Here is a 23,740-nt window from a genome sequence, read left to right as displayed (position 1 = left end):
CCGCCATGTAGCGTTAGTCCTACATACTCCATCTTGCTCCCGTGAACTGACAGCTTGGCTTGCGCTCATTGTTATGTTTGAGCCAGAGGTGGCCCAGGGGAGGAAAGGGGAAGGGGCAAAAGTGGGAAAGGGGGGGAGGCCACAATGGTGGGAAAAGGCCGTGTATCATCGGCAGAATCGTCAGGCCGCCAAAGCAGCACGAGGACCGACGACACACACGCGGCATCAGGGACATTGGCCGTCCGAGGTCTCGAATGGCATGTTTGCCCATGTTACACCCACTGGTCTGGGTATACCTGGCGTAGCACCTCGCCAGTCGCGTCGCAAACAGTCCCGTCTCCCGAGTATATAACCGGGTTGTCCCCTTGGACTCGGCCGACGAGGAGGCCATGAGCAAAGCAAAGCACTCGCTCCCTCAAAGCCCCCGGCCGCTCACACACACGCACGTACAAGACTCCCAAGTCCCTCTCATCCCGCCAACCCGTGCCTCCCGTCCCCTCCCGCCCTCAAGATGCAACTGGCGCTCCTCGTCCTGGCGGGCCTCGCCGCCGCCCATGTGCAAATGACGTCGCCGCCGCCCTTCCGGTCCGCGTACAACAACCACACCACCAGCGTCGACTACAACATGAACAGCCCGCTCGCGTCCTCGGGGAGCGACTACCCGTGCAAGGGCTACCACAAGCTCCTCGACACGCCGCAGGGAGCTTCCGTGGCCACGTGGACCGCCGGCCAGAACTACAGCATGTCGGTCGAGGGCAGCGCCACGCACAACGGCGGCTCGTGCCAGCTGTCGCTGTCCTACGACGGCGGCTCCTCGTGGACCGCTTTCCACTCCTTCATCGGCGGCTGCCCGTTGATGAAGACGTGGAAGTTCAACCTGCCCGCCGACACGCCGGCCGGCGAGGCCCTCTTTGCCTGGTCGTGGTTCAACCAGATTGGCAACCGCGAGATGTACATGAACTGTGCCCACATCACCGTCCAGCCGCGGCGGCAGCGGCAGGCCGCCCCTGTGGCGTGGGCGTCGCGGCCCAAAATGTTCGTGGCCAACGTCAACAACGGGTGTGCGACCGTCGAGATGGCCGACGTCCTGTTCCCGAGCCCGGGGCCCGACGTCGACAATGTTTCCGACAACACGGCCAGCCCGGTTGGCACGTGTAGTTAGATGGGTGACCGGGCGGCCGACCCCTTCGCCTTTGGTGTCGTTGGCGGCCTGGCGCCGTATCAAGATTAAGATTCCGGCAAACTGACGCTCTCCTGTTGAAGAATGGGGCAAAATTGGTGTTTGAACGAGTCCTGAAGCCCAAAGTTAGTACGTACGCTGTCAGCGATCCAGACAGAGAGGGCGGCGCGGCAGCAACGCCGGCAGGGATGAGGACGCATATTGGTACACGTTCGCAGAGTTCAGATGGGTACGAGGCTCAACTGGTACTTACCTGGGCATGGAGAGAGATGGTGCGAGTTACGCGGCGCCGGGTCGCACCAGAACAGCGCAGCATTCGAGCCGACTTGTGGCGGGAGAGTCGAGGGCGAGATGGCATGGTGGCACGCAGACCACGACTTCAACTGTATAGTTAGTTGACCTACTCGTGCCGGTAGGAGTACATACCGTCGCTACCGTACATACATGATACACCCCGTTGAAGCCTTGCATACAGACACAAAATCCAGACCAGACACCGCATGCCACCTGCTCACTCACCTGCAACGCATATACGCCTGCTGCCTTCTACGGGAGCGACCACCAAAGACAACCTCATCAATGTCCCCAATACATGCAGAGTAGAATCCCTCTTTTGCTAAACCTAACTCCTTACATCCATACTCCGTACTGTTCACAAAAAACATACACGCTCTAACGAACCGCCCCTCTCCCCGTCCATGCCGCTCATGCATATGTATGCAGGGCCAGAGCAGGAAAAAAAAAAAAACACACACACACACACACACACACCCGGCCCACGAGACAGTACAAAAGTGGGCTAAAAAGACATCAACATGTCCATGATGTCGCGTTGTCGCAACGCTATTCATCAGCAGCCTCCAGCTCCGCCAACAGCTCTCGTTCCAACTCATCGTCATCCACATCCCCCTCGTCGTCACGCGCCAGCTCCATGGCAGCAGCCTTCTTGCTGATCGCCAGTGTTTCGTCGTTAGTCGGCACAGGCGTAGGCAAAGTACTGCCCTCGTCCTCGGCGTCATCTCCATTGGCCGTGCTTCGTACGGATCTCAGCCCAGACGCCCCACGATTTCGAGCAAGACGCTGCTTCTTGGCCAGGACACTTTCCCCTGCTAGACTAGGCCCGTCGCCGTCCGACTCATCGTCTCGGGTGGCTTGTTTTCGTTTCTTGCCCTTCTTTGCGGGGCTGTTTGGCGCGCTACTGTCTGTGTCCCCGTCCTTGTCCGCTTCAGCACCACTATCAACGGCATCGTCCATCCTCGTGTCTCGGTCACCGGCCCCTTCTTCGTCTTCTTCGTCTTCTTCGTCCTCATCGTCATCGTCTTCTTCGTCGTCATTATCTGTACCAAGGAACTCCTCTAGATCCTTATCTGCAGTGGCCCAATCAAAGTCTTTGAGGTCTCGAGCTTCCGCAGCCTCGGCGTTTTCGGCTTCTGAGGTAGCCTCCGTAGTGTCATCAGAGCGCTCGCGATCCGACGCAATATTAAGATAATACGGTCTCTCGTCCAATCGACGCCATTGGCTGAGGCAGTCAATGAGCCAGTTTTGATTTACAACCTTGATGCTCGGGATTTTCGCAGCTTGTTGCACTTTTTTCGTCCTTGGTCGGGCCAGTGATACAACCAAATGAGTGACTCGTCGAGATATAGTGTCAAGGACCTGGGCACCAAAACTCTGCGCCTGCATGCCAATCTCGGAATCTTCAATGTTGACCCCCAGTGGTACCAGTCCAGAAAGAACAATCACCAGGCCGGACAGAACATTAGACTTGAGCTCATCGAGGATGTCACCAGCATCTGGTACCATGGACAAGTCCACTCCATCATCCACGGATGACTTGCGTCGCGGTTTGCTGTGCCCAGGAGGATGTGTGGGCTCCGACTGTCGTCTTTCTTCTCGTCTCCGGTCATAGGTTTCGTAAAAGGACGAGTGAAGGTCGGTAAGGTGATCCTGTAGGGCGATAAGCTCCTCGTCGTCGTCGCTAAGCAAATGCTGCCTCGGGTGGTTCACGGACGCATCTCCAGTCTCTGGGTCTTGGGCTGACAGCTCGTCTTCCTTATCCAGCTGCTCCTGCATGTGCAGCATGGGCCGGTCTGTCAACTGCTTCTCCAGCGACTTTTCCTGTTCTTCTGCTCGAATCTTCAAACTAACTTCATCGGCGGCGCCACTCATTCTCGCGATTTCTTCGAGGGGCGAAGTCTTTCCATCAGTTGACGTGCCATTCGAGCCGTTGCTGCTGTTTGGTGCTATTGACAAGCCGTTGGATTGCGGGGGCGCTGGCAGAATGTCCGTCCGCTTTGGTAGAAAACTGGAGTTGATATCACCAATGCCCTTGAAGAAGTCATAAGGCACGACCTTGATGAGGTTTGGTCGATTTCTCGGCCATACATCGGCACGATCGTCAATGATGACCACCATGTTGGTGCTGACTGGGAACAGTCGCTGTAAGCTCTTTGAAGTTATGCTGCCGTTTTCGTCTCGGCTAATGACGCGGTTGCCAAACAGCTTCTTGTCCGGGTCGACGATTCGCGCGATGTTCAGTGCATATGCACGCGTGCCCATGGTATAAACGTGCAACTCATACATGGTTGCAATCTCCTCAAGAAACTCGTGCAAGCCAGGTCTGAGCTTAATATAGTACGTGCAGCCACTTGCCAATCCCCTTGGTCCATCGTCATTGAGCTGAAAGCTCTTGACGTCCTTGACAGCCTCATGGTTAGGATTGGACTCATCTTTCTGCCACTCGCCGATCGTGGGCTCTATACAGGCGTGGATAATGGTCTGGTCCAAGTCGACAACAAGACTCAGCTTGCGCTGACGAAGCAGTCGCTTTTGGGTATCATGCTCGGCCTTCATTGCGACACCCTCACTGACCATCAACCCCGTCTGGTCATGGGTCATGTTAATCATTGCGCGATCGGTGTCCCGTTCTTCTGTGGCCCAATTGAACTCGGTCATGTCGGCGCCGCATAAACTGCACAGTCCTTGGATCTGGACCTCGTGGCCGCATGCCTCCTCGACCAGCATACAAGGGAGGTCAGCGCTGATGACCATGCCCTCTTTGATGCGCCATTCCTTCAGTTTACCCTCGGCAGGGCTGTCGTACTCGGTGTAGGTCGTTTCGTCGGCCCATTCATCGTCGCTCACTTTCCGCCGCCAGGTAAATTTATACTCAATAATGGTTTCTTGTTTCTTGATGGAGTCTCCGGGCGCCTTGAGGAGTTTCGTGATGGTTATGGGGTAATGTAGGCGCGAGCCTAGCGAAACGAGTTTGTCGTACATGATACGACGGGACGTGCCCGGGGGGCGGGTTGGCGGATTAAGATATTACAATATTTGCGATCGAGGGAGAGAAGGAAGAGGAAAACAACAAGGTCGAGTGTACAAGGCGGGATGTGTCAGAAGCAGTCAGGAACGAGATGTGTGACAAGAGCGTCACCATCCACAACACCGACTATGGCGAGTCAGCTTGTTGTGTCGTGTCTCGTATCCTTGTGCCGCAGCTGCCGGCGCACGTACGTAACGATCTCCCCCAGTGTCAATCCTTCTCGTGTAATGGGCGTCGATCAAGCCCATGGCCTGTCGGTTCAAAATTCTGGTTGTAGTTGCGACGGCGATGCAGAAATCGCTCGATGTGCTCCTCGGATGCGGAGCGCGCCACTTTGTCTGAAGCACGTTGTGAACTCGAACGGGCCAGATGGGACTGAACGGAAAGACCGGCACAGCGCGGGCAAGAGGAATAATGATGATGGAAACAAAAACGGAAAGGCGTGGCGCAATTCGTCAGGACGTCTGGATGGAGTTTCGTCTCGTGCAGGCAGAGGCGGAGGCGCAGAGACGGACGACTTGATTGTGAAGTTGTTGGAGTCTGGTCGGATAAACACCTGGCTTGACTCGACTCCCAGAGTCCGAGTGCCAGAGGCTCAGAGCTATATGTATCAATGACAACGTGACGCACCTGCCCGGAAGCGGCGTGGAGCAAGAGACAAGAGATGCCTCTTCAGGGAGCCGTGATTGGTCAGGGTGGGCTGGCCAACTCGTGGTCCAAGCGTTTGGGGGATGGGGATGCTGGCTGCCACTGCTGCGAGACGCAGGTTGGCAAGGGTAACGTCACGTGGTAGAGTTTGAGTCCTTGATACCTCAATTTAGGCACGCACGTGGCGCGTCAGGTGATGCTGATGGCTGTGGAAGGTACTCCCGTGCGCGCAGGCCACTTGGACCAAAATTAAAGCAACCTGACTTAAGCACAGTTCAATAGCTGCCCTGTGACTGTCGCAGGTCCTGGCGTACAAAGGGCTGTCGGCGTCTGGACTCTGAATCATGGGCCGGACTGGGCCTGGGTCAAACCCGGAACACCCCGCCCTTTTGTACTCCAACGGACAGACGCAGGCAGCAGCAGCAAGTTGGCGACCCAAAGGGGGGCCGACCAATCAGCGCCCATCGCCGTCCACCTCGGAGCCTCTCCTCTCTCACCACTACCCTAGACAATAATTCATCTCATGACGTAGTCCATCAAAGTTACCCTATTACTACAAACTCACCAGAGCAACCCCGTATGTAAACCCTACCCTTCTTTTCCCTCCCGTCTATGGCCACCAAACATTAGGCCATCCCGTCATCAAGTGAGTCTTACCACATCAGCACAACTTGGGCACGTCTTATAACCACTGGCCGCTTCGGCATGATTCACGGCACGCATACCAACACAAGCTCAAGTCCAGCTGGCCATTAATCTTGAATGAAGGCCAATGCCACCCAAACACCTCAGCTCCCCGACCCAATTCCCTCCATATTTCACATCAAAATAAATTACGTATCTAACACACTCCGTAACTCTTCAGGCAGCGGCCTGAACAACCTTGAACCCCTCAGACACTGTCTTTGTGATCTCCTCATTCTTGTGCGGTAAGAGGCCCAGCGCAAAAGCCACGTCGTTCCATTGTCTCTCCGTTTCGCACCTGGGCAATCTAGCTGCCAGCTTCTCGGCCAGTTGCTTCGCATGTTTGTCCTATGCGTAGACACGTTAGCAACAACGTTTCAACTTGGAAAGTATCCCACTATAAATATATATATATATATATACCAATTGTACGAACCTTCTCCACAAAGCCAAGCAGGAAACGGATGATCCGCTTGAAGCTCTCCTCCTCCATTCTGCCGCCTGCGCTGAGCAAGCTGAACATGTCCACAAAGTGGTTGTACACTGCATTGTCCTTAGTGCTGAGTTCTGTGAAGAACATTCTCGCCAAGTCAGCGATGCGCCGGTCCTCGTCCTCGAGACACTTGGCCATTTCACCAAGCTGGCCCTTGACCTTGACTTGACCTGCCAGAATGAGAAAGGTTAGCGTCATGAGGCAAGTCCTCTTGACGGACGCGTCGTCATCGGCGAGACGTCTGTACAAGAAATCAGTGTTTTCGTCAATGAGATGGTTGAAGCACACTGCCATGTCTCCCAATGCAATCACCGCGTTGGAGCGGACCGTGGCATCGGGCGACCGTTCCATGATGGTGATGAGAAGTGGCAGGTTGGTCTCGCAATACTCCGATGATACACACATGAGCTTTGCGAGGCACAGCGTTGCTGCTGCCTGGAGACCCTTGTCGGCATATGACGTGTTGTTGGCACAAATCTCCGACACGAGAGGCCCAAAGATGGCCAAAAGTGATTCTGGGCCGTACAATAACTCTCGCTCTCTGATGTGAGCCATTGCCTCTGTAAAATCATCTTCTGTGGTGCCTCCAATGAGATCCAGCTCGTCTGCATCCTCCTTGTCCTTGTCCGTCTTGACCGGCGTCTGCTTCTCCTTTTCTTGCTTTCTACGCTTGAAATCGAGTTCGCAGAGCTCCAGGTGCACAATCTGCTTGATGGCAACGTGCCCGACAATGAACAGGAGTTGCGACAGATTGACCGCGTTATCACAACCCTTGGGCTTGTCCGCTTGCAAAGTTTGACTCATCGTCTGGTTCATGGTCATGTCGGGTATGCCCTTGGTCTCGTCACTTGTGGTTGGCCTAGAACCTGGGCGTGACTGAGCAAACACATGCCTAGTCTTGCGTCGGATAATTTCAGAGCAGAGCACATCAGGGTGTTTGGAAATGGCGTAGATGGCATTAATGGCTTGCTCCGCAACACCATACCACTCTTTGCTCTCCGATTGGACCTCAGCGATGGCAGCTAGGCGCCCGAGGACAGCGTGATCGTTGGGTAGCCTGTTGAACTTGGTCGTGGACTCCTTGGCGTTGCGCCCCGTCGGGTTGATCCTCCGGAGAGCGATGCATGTGTACTTGGCCAACTGTAAATCTGCGCGTCCGCGTGCGCCCAGCCCGGTGCGAAGCATGGTCTCAATCTCATCAACGACAATCTCTGGACTGGCAGTAGCCAGCATTCCGAGAACAATTATGGCACCACGACGCTGTGTCCTCGAGATTTCGCGTCTCTGCACACCGTATACCTGCCATAGCTTGGTCACCACGATTTCAGGGATGATACCGCCTTTCATCATGGTAGCAAGCAGTTGCTCTAGTGATGTGAGCTCTGCTGGTGTTGCACCGAATGTCAAGCTGATCATGTTACGGGCAACGTAATTGGCCGCGTCATTGGGGCTGAAGGAGTCGGGGGCTTCGAAGAAGAGCCTGCGGTAACACTCAATCAAATGAGTCTGCACACCCTTACCCTCATCACTATTCCCCTTGGTCCAGATAAGCCTCAGCATGCGTCGAATGCCAACCTTGTTCTGCTCAATATTGTAGGCATCGCCAATCTCAAAATAGTCAATAGCTTCGATAACCTCACTTTTGTTTTTGGCGCCTAAAAGCTGACACACGATCCCGGTTGCGTCGTGCAATACATCAATGAAGCGAAGGGCCTCATTATAATATCGTCGCGTGAGAGTCAGCTTTTCGATAGCCTCGCTGGTAGCAGCTTCCTCCTGCGCCTTTTTAATGGCGGCAACCTTTTCCTCCTCGGTCATTGTTTTGGGCTTCTGGGGCGAATCGACCTGGGTTGCCTCATCCAAGAGCTCATTGTCGGCCGTGGTATTGTCGTTGTCCTCTCCAAATCCGGGCATGCCGGGAGGGGGCTTCAGTGCATTTAGCTCTTCTTCGACCTTGTCGTGGCGTGCCTGCCACTCCTTGCGGGAGAGCTGGGCGCCGTGCATGACTGTGAAAGGATGTGTCTTTATGAGAACCCCGAGAAGCTTGATGGCATTCCTGCGCACATTGCTGCTCTTGTCTTCAAGACTGCGGCATGCGAGTTCTGCGGCCTTTTGTCGCCTTTTGGGGAACTTCTGGTCCAGTTCACAGACTTTCATGTAGACCTGGAGAGCTCTGCAGCGACAATATGGGTTGACATCCAAAAATCGCTCCTCCAGGACGTCAAAGAAGGCATTGAGCTGCGACTTGTAGTTCTCGCTGCGTTCGTCTTGTCTACTGAGGTAGCCAATCATGTTCCCGCACACCTCGATCAGAGCACATCGTAACGTGTAGGACTCGCTGTCTAGCTGTTTGGCCAACATGGTCATCTGCTTAATGACGAGCCTAGGGGCCAACTCGGAGAGCTTTGCAATGAAGGCAGAAACTGATTTAGGCCCTCGAGTATCATTAGAATTGAATTCTTTGTTGGAAATCTCGCGTAGAACCTCATCTGCCAGTTGAGGATAGTCGTAGGTCTCAGCTAGGATGTGCAGAAATTCAGCCATGGGCTCTGACAAGTGCTCAAAATATGTCAAATTCTGGATGACGTTGATTTGTGCGGCTGCTTGCGTGTTAGGCATACTCGTATCAAATAGTTTCGTGGTCTCCAACTAACCATATCCGTGGCCATGGTGTTTCACGGCAATGCACAATACCTTGAAGCAGTGCATGCGAATGGAAGTAGCCTTGGCTCGCTGCTCACTCTCGAGAATCATGTAAACAGGCCTGGTAAGGAGCCCAATAAACGTGTCCCTTTCGCTTGTTGTGAGGAAAATCTTTGACAGTTTCTGCTTCAGGACCTTGCACATAATCTCCAGGGCTGCCTGCAGCTGAGTTGCCGAATCCCAAGTGTCCTCCCTCGTGGATCCTTTCTTAGGCTTGCCACGACCGCGCGCGGCCGGAACAGTGGAGGATTTCTCGGCGGCCTTCGTCTCGACAGCGGCAATGGTCCACTGCAATAAAAAGCCATATATCTCGAGAAGTTCCTTGTGATGAGGTGCGGAGTCCTGCTCGTCAGGTGTGTCCATGTCGTTGTACATGTAGTCGCATTCGGCACTCAGTCCACTCATGACTAGGTCGAATATTTTGCTCAGGGCATGAGTAGGCAGAAATGAGGTGTATCTGTACCCAAGTTCGCATTAGTACAAGATCCAGACTTCAAGGGACACAGTTGCTCACTTGAGAAGGAACTGCAGAGAGTCAATATTCGACGCCCGCAAGATGGCGTCTGGATCATGAGCGACGGCATCGACAATTGGATTCAGCACCGGGTTGATGACCGGGTTTGTTAGTGACTCGGGGTCGTTTTCGCAGTCAAACAAGGCGCCGTCGGCCTCTGGCGTGGGTATCGTGGTAGGGTCGGACATGTAGTGCTTGAGCGCATCGTTGATATCGAAGCTGATTGTTGCCATGATGGCACCTGTGTCGCCGCCGAGGCGGGGGGGAAGACACAACGCGGAGAAGGGACAAGAAAAGATGAAAGGAGGTGGAATGGGCGAAGAGCCAAGGGGTGTTAGTATTACGCTCGCAACAGGCGAGCAATCAGCAAAGCGTTGTCAACTGTTGGCCGTGAATTTGACGATGCCTTGTTGCGATTCCAGGTTGCGTCCCTCAGCAACGGCTGAATGTTTTTGTTTTGGTTAATTGACAGACGCGCAGCACCGCATCCGGCCCACCACGCGCAGCGGGGTCCAGCTACTTACTGTTTGTGCAGATGGGCCATTTTTATGCACGTCTGCGGCCATGTCCCACCATAGATTTGTACTGCAAGTCGACGCTAGTGGCGCGTCCTCACCAATCAGCTTGACGCTTTGCCCAGAAACAACGTTCGTCCAAACTCCAGACCAACAGCTCGCAGCCTGCGGACTTACTTGCTTGCATGCATGCGAATCTATTGCTTTCCCTTGGTTCGAATCTGTGTGCTGTCAACTGATTCGCTTCAGATCCGTCGTGCTAGACCCTGCCCTGAATAGGTAAGGGGACGGGGTGCTTCCAGGTTCCTTTCGCAACAACAAACCGTCACTCTACTCCAAGTATTGGCTGGCAACACATATACAGCGATCGCGGCATCATGGCGGCTACATTAGCACGCCGAAGGGCAGAAGACCCCTTTGACATTCATGAGGATGCGCGGACCGAAGAGACTGAGATGATGGTAGAAGAAGATGTTGCTGGAGCTGCGGCAACGGACGAGCTAATGGAAGAAGACGTCGAAGAAGAAGAAAACGAGGAGGAAAACGAAAGCTCAGACGACGAGTGTGTTGAAAGAGGTGTACAGGCCGACATGGAAAAGCTGGCTAGTGACTTTCCTGGTTTTCGCGGAAAATATCGTCTCATTAAGAGGATTGGCGAGGGTATGTATGTCTGCAAGCCTACTGTCAAGCATTTGAACTGTCCACCGCATTTACCCTATCAAGCCATTTCTAACCCTCTCGAAACTATAAAGGAACCTTCTCTACCGTATACAAGGCTGAAGATGTCCAGTACGATAGATATGACAACAGCTGGGACTTTGATGATGATTCGTCAAAATGGACCCCTCCGCCTCTCAAAAGACACGCGAGCCACGCATCATCAATGTCAGAGCGCTCCCAACGGCGACGTACGCGATTTGTTGCAGTCAAGAAGATTTATGTCACCTCAAGCCCGGCGCGTATTCTGAATGAACTCGAGCTCCTCCATGACCTGCGGCAATGCCCCTCGGTCTGCCCCCTCATTACAGCGTTCCGAAACACGGATCAAGTGGTTGCCATTCTGCCATACTTTCGACACGGTGACTTCAGAGCGTACTTCAGAGACATGACGACGCCGGATGTTGCCATTTATCTGCGATCCCTCTTTACCGCTTTGAAAAGCGTCCATCAGGCCAAAATTCTTCATCGAGATATCAAACCGACCAACTTCTTGTATGACCCTGCTACTCAACATGGCGTCTTGGTCGACTTTGGATTGGCAGAACGCGAGGGGTCCGATTGTAAGCCTTGCCTCTGCCACGAACACCGTGAAACACGCAGACACCGGCAGTCTACTTCTGCATGGGCTCAAATGGCAACGACTTCGCAACCCGGTTACCCTACCTCGGATACACGACTGTCAAAGCGTGCAAACCGCGCTGGCACACGAGGATTTCGTGCTCCCGAGGTTCTATTCAAGTGCACCGAACAAACCACCTCGATCGACATCTGGTCGGCCGGCGTCATACTTCTGACTATCTTGTCAAAACGGTTTCCCTTTTTTAACTCGGCTGATGATGTGGAGGCTATGATAGAAATAGCAACCATCTTTGGTTCAAAGCGCATGAAAGCCGCAGGATTACTGCATGGATGTGTTTTTGAAACCAACATTCCAACAATAGGCCAGCAAGGCTTCACAATGGAGAAGATTATCCTGTGGAGCACATGTCGTACTAGTGACAAGCCGTTGACGCCTGATGAAAAGCTAGCCGTGCGATTTCTGGAACGGTGCATGGACTTGGATCCTTCAAGAAGAATCACTGCCGAACAGGCTCTGGACCATGAATTTTTGAGCATTGACCAACCTCAAAGCCAGGAGCTCGGTGACGAGGATGAGGTCGACATGCTGGCGGCATGAGGTTGGGGTGGCTCTCGTGGCCCTGGAGTTTTTGTCTTTGCAACACCTGGTATTTTTGTTTTATCAAACCAACGGGTACACGGCAGAAATCTACGTATGACAGCGAGCATCTCGGCAGGGGCGATTAGAAGTATATTATTGGCGTTATGAGCTGGCATTGTTTCGATCTGTTGGCGTAAGGATCTGTAGAGAGGGGCATACATGACGCTAGTAGATGCATGATCTGCTGGAGACGAGCACAAAGGACCCTCGTCTGCTCAATCAGGACTGAAACGTATGCACAATTTCTTTGAGAAAGTGCGTCATGTTGCCGGTGTCACGGCTCACAGGACAATGAGCTACCGACCCTTGGCAAACACGACCTTGCAGTACCAAGCAGAAGCTACACAGGTCATCACAACAGGCAAACAGGGATTTCCTTGTGCATGGGCGAAAAATCGAACTTTATTCGTCAAAACTCCATGTCAAGAGCCCCCTGATGCAATGCGATCGAAACCGACCGTACCCTCGGCCACCGATTCCCGAATTTTCTCCAGCTTCCATTCCAGTTCCCCGGATACAACGTTCCATGCCTGGGCGTCGTTGTAAACAACCCCTCCCCCGCTAAGACGCAGTTTTCTCGCTGTAAATTCGGTCCTCGATTGGTCCTCAGACCCCCCAGTAGGCATTTGCTCTTAATAAGCAAGGAGCATGAAATGCTTCTTCGGAAAAAGGCGGGAACCGAATAGATAGAAGGAAGAAATTTTTTCGTTGTATTTCCTCTTCTATTGGTTTTGTTGCGAACATTTAGGCAACCAGCTCGACAACACCACCTGCGTCGTTGATCTTTTTCTCAGCCAGCTTGCTGACCCATCTTGCGCGGACAACCAAGGGGATCTCGGGGAGGCGGCCCTTCCCGAGGACCTTGGAGTAGCCGAGCGGAAGGAGGTCGAGGACAGGCACGGTGTCCTTCTTGGCGCCGGACACGTAGGCGTCGCGAGTCTCGGCGGGGACTAAAGCCCACAGCTGCGAGTGAGTGTGTTAGCATTTTCTCGAGGCAGAAGAGTTCGACGCGTCGCGACGAGATTTGTCTTTGGCGCGGACCGTCGATTGCGGTCGTGGTTGGTCTCATTGTTCGGTGTCTTATTCAGTTGTCGTTCATGCCAGCTGGCATGCTCATTCCCCGCTTCGACGCCGGCCAAAGATCAAGTCGTATCGCGCAACGCAGGAGGAGTTGTATGTACCTTGTCCAGGTTGATGACGGGCTTCCAGAAGTGGTTCGGCTGCTTGTGGAAGTATCGCATACCAACCTTACCGAAGTAACCGGGATGGTACTATCAGAATAGGTTAGCGACTAGCCCCCTCGTTCGCTGGTCGGATCGGGCATCTCGAGGTTGTCGAACCTTGTCCATGTTGGTACGGTGGTGGTGTTGACCACCGGCCAGACCACGACCACCGGGGTGCTTGCGGTGCTTGCCAACACGACCGTGGCCGTGAGAGACGTGACCGCGGCTATGAAGTAAAAGCTGCGTTAGCCATGTTTGATTTTTCCTCATCGATCCGTATCCACGTTCCGAGGGTGAGGTTTTCAGTCAAACACGAACACCCGATGACAAGGGTCACGGTTTCCAATTCTCCCCGGGATCGAATACTTTCGCGAAACGGGAGGATTAAACAACGTACAGCTTGCGGGTCTTCGAAGTTCGGGTAGGCATGGCGACGGTGGTGGTGTTGTCGCTTTTCCGATGGTTTGTCGTCGAGGACTGGAAGTGGTTGGTGATGATTTTGCGCCTACTGCTCGGCTTGCTGGCTGCACGAGACCCAGAGAATTGTTAGCGAGAGGGCAGCGCAGCCCTAACGTTTTGTGTTGGTGCGTGCAGACTTGGGTGCTCGGAGCAAGTGGGTCTGCCACTCTATCAGGTGACTTCGCGGTCTAGCCGTGTTGGACTGTGTGGCCCCACCAACAGGCAAAAGGGACGTTTCGCGTCCGTGAACTTGACTTCATTCATGGCCGTGTCGCGGCAGTTTCATCGCTATCGGATGCAAGTGAAGACGGCACTATGAGATATATTTCCCGGCCGCAACTGAAAACATGAGCTCTCATGGATTCTGCCGCCTCCACCAGTATAGATGATGCGACGCGCCATCTGGAGAAGCTGGATTTTCATCATCCTTACACTCCGTACGCCGTCCAAGAAGAGTTCATGAAAACTGTATACAGCGTCTTGGACAAAGGCGAAGGGCAAATCGGTATCTTGGAAAGCCCCACAGGCACTGTAAGTGGCAGACTTTCCACCAGCAGCAGGAATTTGCAAATGCCCAGGCTCTTCCATGACCTGGACACACTCGGCCACTCACCTTCTCATAGGGCAAATCACTTTCATTAATCTGCGCTTCGCTTACCTGGCTCCGAAATTTCAAGTCCAACAGATTTGAGGTATCGATAAAAAATGCCGGAGAGGCCTACAAGGACGAACCGTCATGGCTCGTCGATCAGCTACTGCGCCGAAAGCGTGAGGAGCTGGTTCAAAGGTGGGAAGATCGCGAGAGGCGCCTCGAAGCCATCAGATCAAGAGAAAAAGAAGTTGAAGAACGAGGCCGCAAGCGCCGCCGCCTCGAAGTCTCAACAGCGCCTGGTCAATGCACCGAAATGGACCCTGATGAGGCCGAATGGCTTCTAGATGACTGGGAAGACCGTGACACCGGTGTCCAGGATGCCTTGTCTGGGTTGAGTAAAGAATCGCGTGAGGTCTTGGAGCGCATCGGCCTGGGCGGACCTCGGAAGAAGGAAGAGGACAATGACATTCTAGAGGAAGAGATCAAGGTGCGAGGAGTGCTCTTCCGCCCAGCCACGTTGAAGGTGTCTTTTGGTGACCGTCTGTAGATCTATTATACGTCTAGAACCCACTCGCAACTGTCGCAGTTCATTGCGGAACTGCGCCGCCCAAGCTTTCCGTCTTCACTTCCAATTTCTCTTACTGAGGAAAAGTCCCCTGCTCAAGAGCCGGTCAAGCTATTACCGCTGTCTTCCCGACAAAGGCTGTGCATCAACCCATCCGTTGCAAAACTCGGGTCAGTGCAGGCCATCAATGACCGCTGTGCTGAGCTCCAGCAGTCAAGGTCTACGAAGAAATGCTCCTATGTTCCAAAAGAGGAGCTCTTGAGCCAAACGCACCAGTTTCGCGACTCGGCTTTGGCCACTGTCCCCGACATTGAGGATTTGCACCAGCTAGGCAAGTCTTTGGCCGTATGCCCGTACTATGCGTCTCGGTCGGCATTACCTGGTGCAGAAGTCATCACGCTTCCATATCCCCTTTTGCTTCAGAGAAGTGCCCGAGAGGCGCTAGGAATCAAGTTGGAGGGAAACGTTGTCATCATTGATGAGGCACACAACGTGATGGATGCAGTTGCCAATGTTCATGCCGCGGAGATCAATCTCTGTGGCCTTCGCAAGGGGCGAGGGATGCTCGGGGTCTACGTGAAACGGTTTGGGAAGAAACTCACGGGTGCCAACCGTGTTAACGTAGGAAGGCTTGGGCGAGTAATTGATGGCCTGACAGAGTGGATGGATGGGGCGAAGGGCTTCGAGGTACGTTATGCCGCGTGTTATGCCGGATGTGCGAGCTGAGCCGAAGTAGCAGCAACATGGAATCGTGGACGCAAACGACTTGACTCGACGCAAAGGCATCGACCAAATCAACATGTTTGAGCTCATTCGGTACATTCAAGAGTCCAAGCTCGCATACAAGATTGAGAGCTACGCAGCACATGTTGATGGCGAGAAAGAATCCGCCAAGCAGGTGACGAGATCGAGCTCGCCCGTGCTGCACGCCCTTGTCTCGTTCCTCGTAGCACTTACCAATCCGAGCTCCGAGGGCCGGATATTCTACCAAAAGACGGCCGAACCAGGCCAAGACGTCCAACTTTCATACTTGTTGCTGTCTCCAACGCATGCCTTCTCGTCCATTGTGTCCAGCGCGCGAGCGGTAATACTGGCAGGAGGAACCATGTCGCCCTTTGACGACTACAAGAATCATCTTTTTCCGACCCTAGCCGATGCCAAAGTAACCACGCTCAGCTGTGGCCATGTAGTACCACGCGAAAATCTATGCGTCTGGACACTGGCGGGAACTCGTCCAGGTGGCCCAAGTTTTGAGTTTAGCTACCGGCGCCGAGGGGACCAAGAAATGGTCAGAGAGCTGGGACTGTCGATACTGAATATTTGCTCGATTGTCCCGGACGGCGTTGTGGTCTTCTTCCCAAGCTACGGATATCTTGAGGAAGTCGTCGCCATGTGGAGTCGACAGAGCCCCGGAGACAAGACGCCTCAGGCAACCATTTGGGATCGTTTGCAAGCTCGCAAGATGGTGTTCCGCGAAACAAGGGGCTGCTCCAGTGACGAGGTCCTCTCGGAGTATACACGAGCCATCCTCGGGAACGGAGCAAGCGCCACCAGTCCAGTGAAGGGCAAAGGCGGTGCAGTCCTCCTGAGTGTCGTAGGAGGCAAAATGTCCGAGGGCATCAACTTCTCCGATCGCTTGGGCCGATGCGTCATGGTCGTCGGTCTGCCGTACCCAAACATTGCGTCGCCAGAGTGGAAAGCCAAGACGGAATACATCGAATCGACTGCCATGGAAAATCTACAAGGCAGCGGGAATAGCGCTGGCTCAAACTTGACCAAGGAGGAGGCTGTGGCGCGAGCCAAGCAGGCAGCGAGGGACTTTTACGAAAACGCTTGTATGCGGGCCGTCAACCAGAGCATTGGCCGCGCGATTCGTCACAGAGGCGATTATGCGGCGATTGTACTTGTCGACAGGAGGTATGCTACGGACAGAATCCAGGGAAAGCTGCCCGGATGGATCCAAAGCGGGATGGAGACACGTCGTGGTGGCGGTGATGGTGATGGCAAGGGTTCGTCGAATATGCTGGGGGGGCTGATGGGGAGTTTGGGAGGGTTTTTCAGGAATCGGCAACGGCAATAATTTGACAGCCATTCTGACAGGGGGTCGGATCTGGCATAGATGCGAAGAAGAGCAATGCTGCCGGAACTGCGTCACCACGGACGGCCCCCCTCGGGTCGATTGCAACGTGCTGCCCCGGGCTTCGGGGCGGACGGCTATGTACTTAGTTACCCTGTCAATAGCCTGCCTCTCTCGCTTCTTCACCGGGGCACCTCGTCTTCATTGCCGTGCTGAACGGAATGAGCTCTGGTAGGCTCTTCAGCCCAATGCCCGCGGTAATCCGGGCGATATTTGGAGACGGCCGGCACGGTGAAGGAGCCTGCCGACATCTCAAATGCCTTCGGGCAGATGGACGTCATATGTGCCGCCAGTTTGACGCATTTATTCCCCGCAAAGTCAGGGCCAGCCCACGGAGCCATTCCGGGATCCCGGGAAATTCGCCACCCAACGTCGAAGCAGCGTCCGCGGCAGGACGTCTGGTGCCGCAAAGGGAGCAGTGGCGTCACAGCTCGCATGTTGGCGCACCTCGCCTCGCGCTGCCCAAGCAAGTCGATGCCAATCCAGACGTCACATGCATCCGGCAGCCGCTGCCTCCCCCAAGGCGTCCGTCCCGGCCGAAGGTAGTCGACAACGGCGACCACACCAGATTTCCATCGCAACCCCCGCAGCTCATCCCTTCAGTTTTCCATCAACCAGGCCGCGGCATCCATCAAAATCACCATGATTACGGTTCCAAGAGCCTCGGTCCGTCTTGTACGGAACCACGTCCGCCCGGCGGCGACGGCGATCGCGGCCCCACGCGGCTTCTCCGGAACCGCTCGCCGGCAAACATACGAAGATGACGCCAGTGGTCAAGAGCTGCCGCCCTCGAAGTCGAACCTCGCAGAAACTCTCCGCAAGAACTGGTTCGTCCTGCGCTTACCGGCCCGCCCCCCCCCCATCGCTCCGGCAGCCGCAGCGACAAAGCGCTCACACGGTCGTCTAGGGTCCCGATTGGCGGAGCCGCGCTCTTCGCAGGGCTCGCCTACGCGTACTTTTCCTCGCCCGGTCCGAACAAGGCCTCGGAGAAGGATCGTCTGTCCCGCTCAGAGGCGAAACAATCCAAGTAAAAAAGTAACTTTTGGAATTGGGTCAACCGGCGAGCCGCTCGTTCGATGGACAAGCACGACGGGCTGATCTAGTTGCGTGGATCTAAGCTGCGAAATTTGGTACCTGGCGGGGTGTTGATGCCGTTGACCCGTGAGATTGGCTCCCATTGTTTACGTACGATATTGCGTGGAAATGCTCCGAGAAGAATGGTTCACGAGGTCCCGGTGACGTGGAGTTGAACAAGATTGCAACATCTGGGATGAAATTTGTATGATGGAGTGCTGTATTAACATGATTCCTGCCGTCGTGGAGGTGGAGCTGGCGGTCATAATATTGGTGTAGAAAAAACAGTAACAATTGCTGTCATCTACACCTGCCGAGTCCTGACTGGTCGAAGTGCCCAAGCAACACCGTGCATGTTGAGGCTCATCCCAGGACATGGGATCCGGGTGATCAGCGTCTTCTCTTCCGATCAAACAGAACCCGGTAGGATTGGTGCTGCAGTCAAGGTCGTCACCGAGAGATTCATCCACGGTTGGCACTGAATTTAACAAGCTCGGAAAGCTCGTCTCGGGTAAGCCCATACCGCGGTGTTCACATGATCCATTCATCAAATAATTTCTCAGACCGACCCTCGCTACAGGCATTCGTCCAGCTCGACTTTCCCCGAGGATAGCCCCCGTTAGGCAGTTAGAAAAGACAGTCTTGTCAGCTGCGTCGTTCCAAGGATCCTTCACTTGGGCCACCTCGTCGCTATGGAGCATCAGTCCGTCCGTATAATTCCTCCAGTAGCCACAACAGTCCTGTCCAGCGGCGGAGTAGAGGACAATTTGACACTTGATACTCACGAGTCACTACCTTCTGACCTTGTACGTCTCCACTACATTAGATCTAGTGTGAGTTCCTGTGGCCGAAGTGAGCAGTGTATCCTTGATAGACCGACGGGCTGATCCGCAGCGGAACATGGGAAAGCCTAGACGATGGACGTCGCTTGTTGCGGGATAGCTACTGGTAGTCGAATATCTTCGGAAAAGGTCTCGCCCGATGGTGCAGAAACCAAGTTTCAGACTTCACTTTGCGCCGCGGCGGCGAATGGGCACATTGACCTGCCAAGAAGAACAAAGCCAAGAGCATTCGAGAGCTGAAATGCAGCCACAGCTTCACGCACCAAGAAGCACCAGAAAAGAGCTCATCCGTTGCTGCGGGATCCTCAAGTTCTAGCCTGACATGTCACATTAGATATTGCCGTCTCCTCGTCCACTTTTTGGGTGACAAATCAAGCAAGATCCAGCGTCGCTTAAATGATTGGCCAACGCCCCGCGCCGACGAAAATGAGCAAAGATGAGTCATTCTGGCTCTCGACGCTGGCATCGCCACGATGTGGGGGCGCACAGTGCGGTGACGGCTGTGCGAGACTAAACAGAGCTTCTAGGTCTGCCAGCAACATCAAAATGATTCATTGTGGATCATTGCGAGACACGAGAAGCAAAGACCAAAAAAGAGGAAAAGGAGTGAAAGAACCCCTTAAGTGGGCTAGCGTGCATACGGGAGTCGCAGCGTCGGCAGCCCAGCGCAGACATCATTATGAGCTGCGCGTCTTGTCTGAATTTAAATGGCGGATATATATTCGGTAGAACAGGCACTGGTGATTATAAAGTAGACCGCAGTGCCAACGCGCATCGCTGCATATGAGACTTGCCACCAAACAAAACACGTCGTGACTTGGAAACCGCTAGGCCAGCATCGCTTCTGTGAGAGTGTAAGTGACGTTCTTCTTACTGCCTTGGACTTGCCCTCTGCGCTGCACTTGGGACTGGGAAAAGACCACAATGGGCTGCAGTGATGACAGATGCGGGATTTGACGAGTTCGCCAATGGATATCCATCTACCAGCAAGGGAAGAGAACGACATCGTCTGAGCAGCACGCCCGTAGTCCGGACAGTCACGTACGATGCTAGAGTCTTGGCTCGGGGATGCGACGGAATTCCATTCGCTATCGATCTTCTTGCTAAGCACAGACAGGTCTTTGTAAATGAAAAAAAAATCAAGTAGTCACGGTGACTAGGGAGAGCGTTGCTTGACGGTCTCTTCGACTTGTTCTGTCTCATGGCGGCGTCGCGTGCAACCTCACTTCCTGGACAGCATTTCCCGCAGAGCGTCGACCTCGGCTTCTCGTCGGGCGAGCTGCAACTTGAGCTCGTCCCGCTCACTGCTCATCTGTCCTAGTGCGCTTTCCAGGTCAGAAATTCGATCGAGCCTCTTCTGGCGGTATTTCCGCGCAGCCATGGTATTGCGCTGACGCTTTATGACCACTTGTGCCTCTTCGCTATCTGGATCCAGGTCCGCTGGCGGAGAGGCGCAGTGTTTGCGTTTTGAGCTGCTGCCGCTGGCACTGCTAACGGGAGAGCCGCGAGGTTGACGCCTTGGTGGGTTATACAAACCTGAAGCAGATTTCGCTGTCGACGATGCTGACGAAGAAGTACTGGACAAGGTGTGATTGACGTGGTTTGCGGTGGACCGCTCCTGAGAAACCGCTGATGCGGTGGGATCCTCAAAGGAAAAGGGGGTTTGATGTGCGTGAGGGACGAGATGGAGGCTGGAACTCAACAGGGCATTGCCATGCTGGGCGAAAAGGTTGTGGTTGGGGATGTGTGGATGATGGCCATGTGCGTCATCTGTTCAAGCACTGTTAGCAAAGCTTACGGATTTCATCTTGTATTACAACATGTTCGGTTACGGTGTAGAGAAGCCTTACCATTCTGATCCAAGCCATGTCCGGAGTCGACGGCCCCAAACAGACTCAAGCAGGTCATGCCCGGGTCGTCGAGAGAAGACAGGACCGGGGTAATGGATGACGAGGACAAATCCCAGAGTTGACTCTGTTGAAGGAGTGGTGGACACCGACCAAGAGCCAGCTCTTCCGGCGAAGCAGGCGGCTCAAGAGAAATCTGGCTCTGAAGTTGAGGGAGCACCCAAAAGTCTTCCAGTGGCGGTGGCGGGACCAGGGAGATGAGGTTGGAGCAGTAATTAGAGGCGGGATTGTGAAAATTGGAGTTGTCCAAGGACGTCGAAGCAGCAGCAGACAAGTTGTTGTGACCAGAGTTAATGTGAGGACGGAGCCCAGTGACAGACCACGACGGCTCTTGACGACTACCAAGGAGGGTCTGGCACCTCTGACTGCTGCGGCCTGAAGAAGCCCGCGGTGTGTCGGGGGGATGCGGCGACGGCGGTAACTGAGGCGTCCATGAGCTCACGCTACAAGACCTCTCCTAGAACCCCGGAGAGGCGGGGGACGGTTTGATTCCTGCGGTTGGTGTTTTTGAGGACGGCGAGGGTCGCGCGGAGACGGGCGACGGGCGGAGGAGAAGGCGGCTCGATCTTCGCTGACGTGAAGGTCAAGGGGGCGTGGTGCTCGAGTTTGGGGAGGAGAGGAAGAAAACCGGCGGGTTGGAGGAGCGAGAGGCCTTTTTATTAGTCAGGTTGACGGGCACAACCGTCACGGTGAGCTGTCTGGCCGCACAGTGTCACATCGAGTGCTGCACTGGCCACTTATTGCGGTGTAGCTGCCATCGGGTACGCTAGTCAGGCGTGCTAGTCAGGTACTCAAGTAACGTACCTACCAGTTGACTCACGTTTACATGTTGGGGAAATTCTGGGCGACCGGGTCCGGGTGAGATTTGTCTGCATCGTCTTGTCTGTGAGTGGCCAAGCCTGCCCTCGCCGCACGGACCACTCCGTACTCTGCGATGATGTCGCACAGTATATGAGGTGGTCTAAATACTTGAGCAGTGTGGTGTGGCCACACCCGTTTTTTGGTGTGACGGATGAACAACACGACGTCTGGCCACCAATTCCAACGACATGACATGCATGCCCTCCTTGCATTCCCAAGGAGCTCGGCCGAACAACCAGAATTCCATCGGTAGATTTCAACCAAAATCATTCACGTCGTGGTAGCTTCAACCATGCATGCCTTGTAAAAATGCAAAGTTGATTTTCCCCCGTACTCCCGTTGTCTAGTATAATCTACTTTGTACAAATAGCCCAGTTTGCCAAGCAAAAAAAGGAGAAAAAAAAAAGAAAATTCAAAAGAAGTTGTGACACCCCATGATGATACGCTCGAGAACCGCAAACCTGCCCAAAACCAACCATCTCAAAGTGCGTAGAGGATAAAAAACCCATCATTCGGGGGGATCAGGGAACTGATCAACGTAGTTGGTACTGCCATCGATGATGACTCCGGCATTCAGGCGCACGCTGAAGCGAATCATGTCCGTGCCTGCCTCATTTCTGAATCCGCCGGTATGTTTGGAAATATCGCTCGAGGAAGAAATGGCGCCAATCGGCCGATGGTGAGAAAAGAGAGGTGGGCTGACACCCAGACACTCTTGCTTGGTAAGGCCGCTGGTCCCTTCGCAGTAGAAGCGGAGCAGGATGTCGAACGGAGCAGTCACAGGCTTGAGGGCAATCTCACGAAGCATCTTCTGGGCACCCCGCTGGCTGACGGCATAGGCGAGGCTGCACACGCCCTCTTGCACGTGTTGGACGACGCGGGTGTGTGCCGGGTAGTCATCCACGAGCAGGAAGGGTGGGCTGAGCGACCAGAGATTCCTCTTGGGCGGCACGGAAACATCGTTCATGTGGACCACGCGACCCTTGGCCATGAGGGCGTTTTTTTCAGACGCAAACGACATGCCGCAGTGCCCGAGCCAGAGGACATCCCAGTTATCTCCGTACGGGGAAGTCAAAGGGCGAATGGTATCGGGGAGCGTGGAAAAGTTCAGGTCGGGAACCTTGTTCGGCGAGCCCTCGACTGGGTTGGGATACGTGGGATCCGCGTATGTGCCTGGCTGGAATCGCAACGGCTGGGTGAGGGCTCGGCTGGAAAGGGCGAAGTCGTGAAGCTGCTGACGGATCCTGACGTCCCAGTCGACGTCGTCTTCCATGATGAGCGCCGACGACAAGTTTCTCCGAACAACTCTGTACGCAGGCCCCCAGCGTTAGACAAGACGCCCGACAGGAAACAAGAAGACGAGGTGGCCTACTCCTGAATGGCGTTCATATGACCACGCCAGGATCCCAGCCCCGGACCCTTCAGATGGTTCTCTGGATCCTCGCCTACGGGGACTGCCTTTTCGTTGACATGGTCACCTTTTACTCCATCGATGAAGCTGAATCTAAGCCCCGACAGGGCGGCACCGAGTACTATGCCATCGCGGCGATCTGTCCGTGACGGCAAGCCGACAACAAGAATATCTTCAAACTATACGCCGGCATGAAAAGGCTACCCGTTAGCCCAGAGTCAGACGCATTGCGGCCATGGTCGTTTTACTTGCACGGCGGCGGCATCGTCCAGACGAGGACGACCGGATGAGAAGACCACTTACCCCGAGGGTCGAGTTGAAGACACGACCAAGGTCGTGAGGTTCACCCCAACTGTCGCTGAATCCATGGCCGTAATGGCTCCGATATAGAGCCAAGAAGATCAAAATGAGCGCCAGGGCAGCGAGCGGCCCGAAGCCTCGCCGCCGCAAGATGAATCCGAGACTGCTATTGCTCTTGGTTATCATGGTACGCGGCGGCTTTTGTGCTTGCTTGTATCATTGGGCTTGGGGAGAAGAGCGAGGATGGAGAATCCTACGGACCTCCGGGGGCCGAGAACGAGCCAGGTCAGGGAAGAGTTTCTGCCGTCTAGTTTGCTGCTAGTCATGTCTCGTACGTAACATGTTTCTCTGGTCTGGGGAAGACTGTG

The 23,740-nt window shown here is 54.4% G+C and overlaps 8 protein-coding genes across 8 annotated transcripts; 3 read left to right on the top strand and 5 right to left on the bottom strand.

Moving 5' to 3' along the window:
• Positions 1 to 511: 511 nt before the first annotated feature.
• On the top strand, positions 512 to 1,162 carry MAM_04479 (uncharacterized protein; the record flags this gene model as incomplete). Its single annotated transcript, XM_040823277.1, has 1 exon — positions 512 to 1,162. One exon carries the CDS (start codon positions 512 to 514, stop codon positions 1,160 to 1,162), a length of 651 nt encoding a protein of 216 aa, XP_040678530.1.
• An 861-nt stretch (positions 1,163 to 2,023) lies between these two features.
• Positions 2,024 to 4,459, bottom strand: MAM_04478 (RNA polymerase II CTD phosphatase Fcp1; the record flags this gene model as incomplete). Its single annotated transcript, XM_040823276.1, has 1 exon — positions 2,024 to 4,459. One exon carries the CDS (start codon positions 4,457 to 4,459, stop codon positions 2,024 to 2,026), a length of 2,436 nt encoding a protein of 811 aa, XP_040678529.1.
• Positions 4,460 to 6,014: 1,555 nt separating this feature from the next.
• Positions 6,015 to 9,780, bottom strand: MAM_04477 (condensin complex component cnd1; the record flags this gene model as incomplete). Its single annotated transcript, XM_040823275.1, has 4 exons — positions 6,015 to 6,185; positions 6,274 to 8,930; positions 8,985 to 9,490; positions 9,548 to 9,780. 4 exons carry the CDS (start codon positions 9,778 to 9,780, stop codon positions 6,015 to 6,017), a joined length of 3,567 nt encoding a protein of 1,188 aa, XP_040678528.1.
• Positions 9,781 to 10,439: 659 nt separating this feature from the next.
• On the top strand, positions 10,440 to 11,959 carry MAM_04476 (serine/threonine protein kinase Hsk1; the record flags this gene model as incomplete). Its single annotated transcript, XM_040823274.1, has 2 exons — positions 10,440 to 10,722; positions 10,815 to 11,959. 2 exons carry the CDS (start codon positions 10,440 to 10,442, stop codon positions 11,957 to 11,959), a joined length of 1,428 nt encoding a protein of 475 aa, XP_040678527.1.
• A 786-nt stretch (positions 11,960 to 12,745) lies between these two features.
• MAM_04475 (60S ribosomal protein L27a) lies at positions 12,746 to 13,653 on the bottom strand (the record flags this gene model as incomplete). The annotated part of the gene is made up of 4 exons (XM_040823273.1): positions 12,746 to 12,964; positions 13,183 to 13,272; positions 13,342 to 13,450; positions 13,622 to 13,653. 4 exons carry the CDS (start codon positions 13,651 to 13,653, stop codon positions 12,746 to 12,748), a joined length of 450 nt encoding a protein of 149 aa, XP_040678526.1.
• Positions 13,654 to 14,040: 387 nt separating this feature from the next.
• MAM_04474 (DEAD-2 domain-containing protein) lies at positions 14,041 to 18,008 on the top strand (the record flags this gene model as incomplete). Its single annotated transcript, XM_040823272.1, has 7 exons — positions 14,041 to 14,214; positions 14,307 to 14,762; positions 14,823 to 15,527; positions 15,577 to 16,849; positions 17,248 to 17,502; positions 17,546 to 17,804; positions 17,885 to 18,008. The coding sequence occupies 7 exons, from the start codon at positions 14,041 to 14,043 to the stop codon at positions 18,006 to 18,008; spliced, it is 3,246 nt and encodes a 1,081-aa protein (XP_040678525.1).
• Positions 18,009 to 20,115: 2,107 nt separating this feature from the next.
• On the bottom strand, positions 20,116 to 20,801 carry MAM_04473 (GAF domain nucleotide-binding protein; the record flags this gene model as incomplete). Its single annotated transcript, XM_040823271.1, has 2 exons — positions 20,116 to 20,663; positions 20,744 to 20,801. 2 exons carry the CDS (start codon positions 20,799 to 20,801, stop codon positions 20,116 to 20,118), a joined length of 606 nt encoding a protein of 201 aa, XP_040678524.1.
• Positions 20,802 to 22,169: 1,368 nt separating this feature from the next.
• Positions 22,170 to 23,558, bottom strand: MAM_04472 (Glycosyl transferase, family 25; the record flags this gene model as incomplete). Its single annotated transcript, XM_040823270.1, has 3 exons — positions 22,170 to 22,968; positions 23,034 to 23,251; positions 23,376 to 23,558. The coding sequence occupies 3 exons, from the start codon at positions 23,556 to 23,558 to the stop codon at positions 22,170 to 22,172; spliced, it is 1,200 nt and encodes a 399-aa protein (XP_040678523.1).
• Positions 23,559 to 23,740: the final 182 nt, after the last annotated feature.

The sequence above is a fragment of the Metarhizium album genome, assembly GCF_000804445.1.
Source record: "Metarhizium album ARSEF 1941 chromosome Unknown scaffold_10, whole genome shotgun sequence".
Lineage (NCBI taxonomy): Eukaryota > Fungi > Ascomycota > Sordariomycetes > Hypocreales > Clavicipitaceae > Metarhizium > Metarhizium album.
The sequence above is the reverse complement of the archived record's forward strand: the minus strand, read 5'-3'. Positions and strand labels throughout refer to the sequence as shown.